Raw genomic sequence first — 10,703 nt, forward strand, 5'->3', positions numbered from 1 at the left:
GTGGCACACTCTTAAGTTTGAGGCCAGTCTGGTTGGTCTACAAACCAAGTTCCAGGATAGCCAGAGCTGTCATACAGAGAAACCCTGTATTTAAAAAAAAAAATAAGAAAAGAAGATAAAGAATAAAAAGGAAAAACCCTTACTAAATCTATATCCTCAAAAAAAAAAACATTGTAAAAGAATCTTATATGATTGTATAAAATCTCTGTAGTTTGATTTGTGTTGAGAGAGCAAAACTTTTATGCAACTGTTTTCCACAGTTCAGATGATATTGATTACCGTGGTTCCACCACAACCCTATATCAGCCTGCTGCAGCCGCCCATGCTACAAGCCAGGTGCACCCACCTCCGTCTCTGCCATGGCTAGGCAGTGGGCAGACCAGTACTGGAGCTACCGTGGTATGTCTTATTTCTAGGCACATGTGGTGTCTGGGTATGGGTTCCTTAAGAAGTACATTGAAGTTACTTGACATAGAAATGGTCCTAAAGATGAGAATAACTGATTTACTTTGAGTTTCCCCAGTGTATGATTTTTTCATACATCAACCACAGGTCAGAATGGATGTTATTATCCCCCAGTATCATTTTATAGATGAGCAAACTGAGACACAAAATAGTAAAGCAAAGTCAAAGAGGAGTTCATGTATATTTATGTTTGAAAATTGCCTCAGATACTGAAGGCTAATTCTTCTTGGTCAGTAGTAAAGGAGCCCTATTCTTTCATGTTCTTCTCTGAAGAATATGGATACCAGCTGTGGTCAGTGGTGCATGCTTGTAGTCCTCACATTCAGGAGTTTGAGGTGGAAAGATTGCAACTTTGAGGCTAGCCTGGGTTACATAGCCAGATCCTATAGGAAGGAAGGGAGGGAGGGAGGGAGGGAGGGAGGGAGGGAGGGAGGAAGGGAGGGAGGGAGGGAGGGAGGGAGGGAGGAAGGAAGGAAGGAAGGAAGGAAGGAAGGAAGGAAGGAAGGAAGGAAGGAAGGAAGGAAAGAGAAAAACCAATCTGATGGTTCTCAGGGAAGGGGCAGTTGGATGAGAGTCCCTTTGTCACTAGAGGAAGCAGTCTATAATGTCTTCACGGCGCAGGGCTGTACAGTGAGTGACAGCTTCTGTTTACACAGATGTGTGTTAGGTGTTCAGAGTCCTCTGCAGGGCTTATCCCAGTTAGTCTCTCATGGGATTTCCTCTGACACTTGTCCTTCCTCGTCCCTCTGGACGTGCAGCTTAAACCTATCTTTCCTCTTAAAGCTCATGAAAAGGAACCTCCATAATGTGAAGAGAATGACTTCACACCCTGTCCACCAGTACTGTAAGTATCTTGTCATCGGAGGGTTTTAAGTGTCTTTTCTCGTTTTGAAGAAGGGAATTATTGAAAAGCTTCAGTTTCTTATCCCCCCTTCTGTGTTTAGATCTCACAGGTGCCCAGGATGGCAGTGTACGCATGTTTGAGTGGACACGACCTCAGCAACTTGTCTGTTTCCGTCAAGCTGGCAATGCAAGAGTTACTAGATTGTATTTTAACTCACAAGGCAACAAGGTTTGTTCCTGGGAGTTAGTGCTGAATACATCTAAAATAACTGTGAATACTGAGGATAAAATATTGATTAAAGCTGTATCAAAAAATTTTAAGGATCCTGGGGTTAAACTGAGTAGTCAGTTTATTAAATTTTGTTTATATAACCCTTTTTCCTACAATAGAAATACAAATCTACAAATCAGTCATTCATTTCAGCATGGTGTGAAAGAAAACTACTTCTGTCCCCAGTGCCGTTGACATCATCCAGCTTGCTGGAGTCTTAGGGACACCCAGTATCTCCCTCCCTCTGTTGTGGAGGCTTAGGGAAAGGCAGTGAAATAGGGTGTGGAGCTCACTTAGAAGGTGACAAGGAAGGCGGGATACTCAGACTTTGTGGGAAGCCCAGTGGGCTGTAGGAGGAGGTTTGTGAAGTGGGATCTGAGTAAGTCTCCTGTCTAGAGGTGATCTTACCTTTGGCAGGAATTCTGAGGATCTGTGTTTGATGTTCATGCCGTTCTTACAGTGTGGTGTTGCAGACGGAGAGGGTTTTCTGAGTATCTGGCAAGTTAACCAAACTGCATCGAATCCTAAGCCTTACATGGTAAGTGCCCTCACATTTCCAGAGTACGTGTAGAGAAAGAACATGGTGTTGGTGACGTGTGTCTGCCTTAGCAGTGTGTCTCAGTAGTGGTTCTGTGGGAAATGACAGTTCTGCCCAGCATGAGCAATCAGTCTTGCCTCAATCTGGATAGAAATTTCCAAACAACAACAAACTACTTTTGCTTTTTACCTTAACGGGCAACCTTAAAGGATTTTCCCTGTATGTGGTTCAGGTCGGAATACCTTTATAATGACACTTTTGTCCTTATTGGAAACAACTCTTTTTTTAAAAAAATAATGTTTTTATTCATGACAACTAAATTTTAGTTGTAGAATTTTATTAAGTACATAATTAAGATTCAGACAGGTTCTGAGCATGAACTTTCTTTAGAATTTTTCCTTCTAACCAGCTTGAACTCTAGCCCTAAAAGGTTACTTCACACATTTATCCATACTGTGTTAAACACCTGATGACACAGAGTGGTGTGGCCTAGGAGGGGAAGAGGATACTGTCCTGAGTGGGAGTTAAACTTTTTTTATTAGATAAACTCATTTTGTTCTTATGCATTTTGCCTGCATGCCTGTCTGTGCTCCTCCAGAGTTCAGAAGAGGGCATGAGGTCCCTTGGAGCTGAAGGTAGAGATGGCTGTGAGGCACCACATGAGTATCTGGAAGAGCTATGCAGGCTTCTGTCCCTGATCTCTCTGTAGCTCCGAACCCTCTGCAGCCCTGGGTGGGACCTTTGGCATTAGATAAATAAATGGAGACTTAGACAGCCCGGAACCTTCTGGGTCCTTTCTAGAGTATCTAGATTTTTTTTTAAAAAGTTTTTATTAAAACATCTTTTTCATGCAATGTATTTTGATCATGTTTTTCCCCTAGCCATATATGTGTGTGTGTGTGTGTGTGTGTGTGTGTGTGTGTGTGTGTGCGCGTGTAAGAGATAAGAATATCCCTTGGATTAGTGCACTGCAGACTGCCATAATGTCTTCTCAGAAATGCAAGTATCTTGAGAGTGTTTTGTCTTCAGTCTGATGCGCTCATGCAGAATAATGTCCTGTTTATTTTTAAATACCTTGCATTCTCCACCTGGGCTCTCTCTCTGAAATTTCTCTACTCATCATCTGATATAGCAAGAAAGGAATACTTGGCTTAGTAGACAGTGTCCCACATTGCAGGGACTTCTTAGTAATCTTTTAGGGCAGGTTTAGACATGTAGACTTTGTGAAGGGCTACTTTTAAATGTGCATTTGTGATTGGCAAACTGGGGTGGACACAGGGAGCACAAAGGTGGCAGAAGTGGATTTTGTATTCAGACTGCACTGCCTAGGGTTAGCTGGACAAGTTAGAGTTTGCCTCCTCAGGTTACTGTTTACTGTGATTTATACTAGTATTTTTAAGTTTATCAAGGTATTCAAAGTTGTTATTACTAAAATTGTTTGAGCTCTTAATCTAATCAGCTGTCTTTGGTAAGTTCATATATTTAGTTTCTGGTGGGGTCTTGCTGCAGCTCAGGCTGACTTTCAAATCTTAGGCTCAAATGATTCTCCTGCCTCAACCTTCCAGTCTTTAGCATTTCAGCTGATGCTACAGATATTCATCATTGTGTCTATTAGTTCACATACTATAGTGCCCAGTTCTTTTCTTATAATTCAAAAAATATAATTTGTTTTTTGAGACAGGGTCTTTCTATGTAGCCATTGACTGGCTTGGAACTTGCTCTGTTGACAACCTGACCTCAAATTCAAAGAGATCTGTCTGATTCTGCCTCCTGAGTGCTAGGATTAAAAGTGTAAAGAAGCTACCATGCCTGATTAGAGATTATAACTTGTAAATCAGCATGCCTATCAACTCTTTCTAATTTTTAAATTATTGGATATTATCAAAGTAATTTGCAAATAAACTATTTTATTAAGAGTTTAGAAGTTGCCAGTTGTGGTAGCTCATACCTTTGATCCCAGCACTCAGAAGTCAGAGGCAGATGAACTCAAGAGTTTCTCTGTGTAGCTGTGGTCTACAAAGCAAGTTCCAGGGCAGCCAGAGCTACACAGAGAAACTCTGTGTTGAAAAACCAAAAAAAGAAAAGAGCTTAGAAGTTTTAGAGACTTACATAGGTTTATTTTTAATTTTTCTGAATTCTCAAATAGTTTAACACTTTCTAATATGAAATATATATAAATATATATTGGTTTTTCGAGACAGGGTTTCCCTGTGTAACAGTCCTACCTGTCCTGGAACTAGTTCTTGTAGACCAGACTGGCCTCAAACTCACAGGGATTCACCTGCCTCTGCCTCCCGAGTGCTGGGATTAAAGGCGTGCATGTGCTACCACCACCCAGCTGAAAGATAATTTTAAACTATATTTACTGTCTTGTAATTTGACCTGCGAATTAGGAGCATGATCACAAACATAATGCTTCCTCCATTAGAAAAAAAACGTTAGTAAGGTCAAATTGTTACAACTTCTCATACTTCATAGGCTCCAAACATAAATACTACCCTTAAAAATGGGAGAATTAGAAATGGGAGAGGCAGTCACTCCTAATTCATACTGAATTACTCAGTGTGCACACTAAACGTTCCTCAAAGTGCTGTGCCTTGTCTTAAAAAGAAGGGAAAGTTGGCAATGCGGTCTCTTGGTGCCGTGTGGCCTGCAGGTTCTGAGGACTATGCACACAGTGCGTGTCTCCATTCTGAGGAAGAGAGTTAGGCTGTTTAGTCTGGAGGAGGCTGGTACTCAGGCCACCCTCTAGTGTGGACCTGCCCCACTCTTCCCTATCCAGACAGAGTTTGGGTTGGGTGTGGTTGTACAGCACTTGGGAAGCTGAGGATCATGAGTTTGAAGCAGCCTGAGATACGTATCAAGGTACTGTATCAAAATCAACAAAAATGAAAAATAAAATTTAAAAATACATATTCTCACTCATGAGTCTATTATGTTATAGGTGGGATGGTATTTGTATTATTTCAGTTGCTACTGGATTTTTAGATAACATTGGTTATATTTTGTTCTCTGTAGAGTTGGCAGTGCCACAGTAAGGCCACAAGTGACTTTGCCTTTATCACCTCTTCAAGTCTAGTTGCAACATCTGGACAGTCCAATGACAATAGGTAGGTTGCAGAAACAAAGGAAACAGAAAACTTTAGACACAAAATTATCTTTTCTAGAAAGTAATGATTTTTTTTAGTAGGAATTTTTTTAATCCAAGGATGTTTTACAAATCTTACAATGGTTTTACTTACCAGAAGGAAACAAAACAAAAATTTCTCCTAATATAGTCTATAGTAACGTATGTCATTTTTATACTGCAGTGATTTAGTCTTTAAAAAGCTATCATTATAAAGCACTAACAAGTATTTGGCATGCTAGCGTCATTATTATTTGCATTTCCCCTCACACTGTTTTCATTAGCTGCATGCTATGAATAGCACCTGTTCCCTCGAAGTGATTGTTTCCCCAGGATATAGAAGTACCCGTTAATTTCTGCAGAAGGGTAATAGAAAGAGAGGGCTTGGGGGTGCAATGACAGGGACCTTGTGAAACAGATTGACACAAGTCAATAGTTTGGGAAAGGATAAGCTCTTAGAAGAGATAAACCACCCCCACTATAGTTGGAAATCTCAAATAAGTACAAATATTTTTCTTGACAAAATTTGTCCTTATTGATGGTTTTAGAGTAATTTTTTCTGATATACTTTGTTATTTCTTTAAAGAAATGTATGCCTCTGGGACACACTAATATCACCTGGAAACAGCCTCATTCACGGTGAGTTAAGGTGTGATTTTTGACACTTTCTGAAGAAATGCTCTCCAGGTCTGATCTGACTTCATGAACCTAGTGTGTGCTCATAGGCTGATATGGAGGACTGTGTGTAGAGAGAAGGGGTTATTTTGGCTAACGGGTTCAGCTCCTGCTTGTTTGTCCTATGAGTCTGTGGCAGAGAAGGACTTCGTGGAGGAAACATGAAGTGGAGGAAGTTGCTCTCCTCATGACTGCCCAGAAGCAGAGGGGAGAAGAATTGGGATCCCCTTTAAGGAAGTAACTCTCCAAACCTCCCTTCCTTCCATCTCCTAAAAGCCCTGCTACTATCTAGTGGTGCCATAAGCCAGAAACATGTGGAGACAGTTATCAGACTGTAGGACAAGGACAGCTCCTTAGTTGTGACCAGGAGTGTTCGGGTGCGTGAGGTTGAGTGTTCTTAGCCACAGGATCTTTGGATGAGGACAGCGTTATGCAGGGTGAATGCTGCTGGCTAGCGATGAGGTGAGGGGTGTACCGCTGAGGAGCCTGGGCTCCACCCCTGCTTCTGCAGCTGTGAGAAACACTTGAGATTCGCACGCGTGCAGCACACATTCATGATGGCTAGTGTGCTGTTCCCATATTTGATGCTTCTCCATGCCGTGTATAAGGACAGGATTTAGGACTTGTTTTTGTGCTCGTGTTTCATGTTGACATGATGGGTAGAAATTGTTTTCTAGCCTTGCTTAGCATTTTACAGGGTTCCAGGAACTTCTGGACTTAAAAGATGGATGTACGTTAGTGGTTGTGTTTGTCCTTTTGTGGCTGTGCAGAATATCTGACAAACCACTAAAAGAAGAGTTGGTTGTGGTTAAGGGCTCCAGAGGCTTCTTCACGGTCTGCTGCCCATGTGTCCTGTGCTGTGAGACAAGATCACAGCAGAGAACACGTGATGACGCCGACCTCATCGTAACTCGGGAGACAAAGCAGAGCAAAAGGAAAGGCCATAGCAGACTGTGGTCCAAAGGAACATGTCTCCTGTATCTGCCACCTCTCAGTTTCCCAGCAATGCCATCGAATTATGTATCTCTCCATGTATAATTAAGAGCTGAAGCCAGAGCTCTCATGGTTGTCATCTCTTAGTGATTACATTCCTTCCCAAGTATTTGGGGACAAATCCTCAACACATGAACCTTTTGGGAGACACTTTCTAAATAAATCAGAACACTTGAAATGAGTAGTGCATAGAATTCTAGCTTTTTTCCTTTCTCTGTATATTGGGCTCAGAGATTACACTGTGTCTATGTGAATACAGACAGTTAGCATTTACCAACATGTATCTGTCTACTTTCTCTTGTTTAATAAAAAGAAAAAAAGGGGGGGTTAGAAGGTCAGCAAGGGTGGGTTTGAGGTGTCTGGGGGGGTAAGTGGGCATTGTGACAACATGGCTTCTCCTTTGGCATGTTTAATTGTGATGTTTAACAGACATCTTGCAGTTTAAGATGACACTTAAAATAAAATTCTCTCCTAACGATGACTCGAGCCCTACCACTCAATGGGAGAATCGGCAGAACCTGTAGGGGTTTATTTGGAGTTCACATTCTCTGTTGTAACTTTATTTTTAATTTTTAGTTTTTTGGTTTTCACTGGAAGGAAAAGATGCTCATTTTAAATGTTGAAGTGTACAAGTTGCTTTATTACAATAAAACCAATGTGTACACAAAAAAAAAAGAAAAAAGAAAAAAGTGTACTGTTAGCTTCTGTGTTTTTAAATGTGAGTTTAAACATCAGAACCAAAAGCTAGAAGTTGTTTTGGGAAAGTCTCTTGATGTTTTCTCTTTTCAGGTTTCACATGTCATGACCATGGTGCCACAGTACTTCAGTATGCCCCCAAACAACAGCTCCTGATCTCTGGGGGCAGGAAAGGGTACATCTGCATTTTTGACATCAGACAGAGGCAGCTGATGCACACCTTCCAGGCACATGACTCAGCTATTAAGGCTTTGGCTTTAGACCCTTGTGAGGAATACTTTACTACAGGTTCTGCTGAAGGCAATATAAAAGTAAGTATACACGGGAGGTGGGAATGTGTTAGGTGTTAGTTCTGTTGTCGAGACTGCTAGGAAAGAGGAAACACGGCCCTTGTACTCTGAAATGGAGGCCTTGTAAAGCCTTGTGATACCGGATGCCCTTGGTAGGCCACACCCACCCCACCCAGCCCTTATTTACTTCTGTATGACTCTAAACCATCCTGCTTTGGAAATCCAGCTAATAATCAAATTCACTGGACTCTCAGGTTTTTATTCCTCTGAATCTGGAAGGGGCTGGAGTACGACCCAGTGGTAGAATATTGCTTACATCACACAATATTAACAAGAAAGACTGTTTTGAGTGGAATGCTTGAGGTTTGGTTTGGTTTTGTAATGATGCTCAGAATCCCATGGTGCTAGGCAAGCACAAGGCAAGCACTCACTAACAAGGATGCCACTAGCCCCAATTCGGCGGGTTTAATTAACTCATGGATACATTTAGCAAAATTAGTTTGGTACCTCAGAATTTTCTTCCTTTTCCCTACCTCTGTCCTCGGTATTCATAGCTGAAAGAATGTTTTCAGGTTCGTGATATATTACCATATTTCTTTTGGTTTATATACCAAATGAAGGGATATGTGTATATATGTGTGAGAACTGTAAAACTGGAACAGAATGTGAGGAGAGAAATTTGGAAGAAGAAGCAGTAAGTCTAAGGATAGGCTGTGACTTATGGGAGTAGACTGTTAGGAAAGCAGCAGTCAGCAGGCAAGTGGACTTTGGTGTAATTACTTAAGCCATGGAACAGAAGTGAGGGCCATACTTTTAACTTTGGGTCTCTCATTTTAATGCCTGACCATACTTACTTTCTTTTTAAACTAGGTGTGGAGATTGACAGGTCATGGCCTGATTCATTCATTTAAGAATGAACATGCTAAGCAGTCCATATTCCGGAACATTGGAGCTGGAGTCACGCAGATTGACATCAGCCAGGACAACAGACTGTTCTCCTGTGGTGCAGATGGCACACTGAAAACTAGGGTTCTTCCCAGTGCTTTTAACATCCCTAATAGAATTCTTGACATTCTGTAGTTTGAAAGATTGGGAGTTTACTTTTACATACCTCTCAGTTAAAAAATGTAATGCAAGAATTAGGCAATTCTGCTTTCCAGGACATTGTTAACACTGAAAACAACACAGAGAATCTGTGGAATTTGAATCTGATGCAAGCTGGGCTTTACTCTACCTGAGCATTGCCTCCCCATGTTGGTAGAGTGCATGAACCTTGTCATAACACTGACATATTTAATAAAAAAATCAACCTTGTATTGTATGAAGGAAAGCTGTTCTTTATATCATGTAACAAACCTGATTCAGAAACACTTGAGGTTAGCTAACAGTAAGTTAAAATAATGAACAGGGCCTTTATACCAAATTGAGGAAGAAAACTTTGCTGATTCAGGTTGTTCTTCCTGTTCTCATCATGGATGAAGCATGCCCGCTCTCTCCTTTGTTGAATGAAGGATAGTCATGAGGTGTTAGACGCTCTCGACCACCAGAAGCACTTCTTAACTGTGGAGCAATGCCCAGTCATTCTCATTCTTTCCTGCTGAGTATTTTTTCCTGTTAGTGTTTATACTGAGCTAGTACTGTAACTTGCAAATGAGTGCAAATTTAAATGCAATGTTTTCCTCATGATTTGTTCATTGACATTTTTTGGACTGCTAGTTTTTCTATTAAAATATTTGCCTTTATGTCAGGAATGTAATATGTTTGACATGCGTATTTGTAGTTAAGCAAAACATACTTTCTTAGTCCAGTTTAGTACTTTTCTTTTCATGTATTTAAAGTTAATAAGGCACATTTAAGACTATGTTGAAACTACATCAATAGATCATTTCATATCAATTAAATGAATGTTAGGCTTTTTGTGGCCAGTTGATGAGATTGGTGATATTATTTATTGCCACAGCCTATTGTATAAACTATGCAGAGTTAAATATTATTTGCTTGTAAAATATTAGCCAATGTCATATTTTGATGTATTTCCTTCATTTTGACCAAAAGTATGTTGCAATATTGAAACCAGTGTCTGTGTGTGTTTAAGTGTTTACCAGCAAATTGTCTCATCTTATAATGAGAATGTTTAATGCCCATGTGGTAAATAGTAAAACATAATGGTATAAAGCACCTTTCTCTGATGGCAATGTGGTACTCATGCTGTGAAATACATGTGTGTAAAAGAAAATGTTATCTGTTACAGTTTTGTTTTAGTTTGGCCTATTTAAGTAGACTGGTCTGGCATTCTTTGACACTGTTTTTAAGAATTAATTTTAATAAAATGATTAACTATTAGAGAAATTTTAAGCCCTTAAGCTATCTATTCATTCACACATACTCTATGGAACGTCATGTATACAAGAAGCAGTTCCAGCGAGATGGAGATGAGAGTTGAGTGGCTGCTGTCTTCACAGATCCGTGTCTGGACAGATTTAGTTTATTGAAGGAAGTGTAATTGATGGTAATGCTGGCCAAGGGACTGTGCAGGGAATCGTGCTTCTGTGTTTGGAAGGAAGAGAGTGTTAAACACACAGAAACATAGACTTGACAAAAACATGGGGGTAAATATTCACCTACCATCAAGTACCACACTTTAGACTACTACAGCCCGTATATGCTGCACTGTCTTTGTGTATAACACAATAAGATAATGGAAGTGTTCTGCAGGACTCTCAAAGGTTTGCCTTTTAAAAATTGATGTCGGCAGTTTGATTTGAACTTGTCCTTTATAGTAACCTGCCATTTGTTACACTTTAA

General features: G+C 40.4%; 1 protein-coding gene across 4 annotated transcripts in view; it reads left to right on the forward strand.

Moving 5' to 3' along the window:
• The window catches only part of Dmxl2 (Dmx like 2), a 123,421-nt gene extending 113,174 nt beyond the window's left edge, over positions 1-10,247 (forward strand). For all 4 annotated transcript variants that reach the window (XM_075965877.1, XM_075965880.1, XM_075965879.1 and 1 more), the window contains 8 exons: positions 261-399; positions 1,249-1,309; positions 1,410-1,537; positions 2,040-2,117; positions 5,136-5,227; positions 5,831-5,883; positions 7,702-7,919; positions 8,769-10,247. In XM_075965877.1, coding sequence (XP_075821992.1) covers positions 261-399; positions 1,249-1,309; positions 1,410-1,537; positions 2,040-2,117; positions 5,136-5,227; positions 5,831-5,883; positions 7,702-7,919; positions 8,769-8,978 — 979 coding nt within the window. In that variant the 3' untranslated portion in view covers positions 8,979-10,247. The remainder of the gene's footprint in view (positions 1-260; positions 400-1,248; positions 1,310-1,409; positions 1,538-2,039; positions 2,118-5,135; positions 5,228-5,830; positions 5,884-7,701; positions 7,920-8,768) is intronic.
• The last annotated feature ends 456 nt before the right edge of the window (positions 10,248-10,703 follow it).

This window comes from Microtus pennsylvanicus, chromosome 3 (genome assembly GCF_037038515.1).
Source record: "Microtus pennsylvanicus isolate mMicPen1 chromosome 3, mMicPen1.hap1, whole genome shotgun sequence".
Classification (NCBI taxonomy): Eukaryota; Metazoa; Chordata; class Mammalia; order Rodentia; family Cricetidae; genus Microtus; species Microtus pennsylvanicus.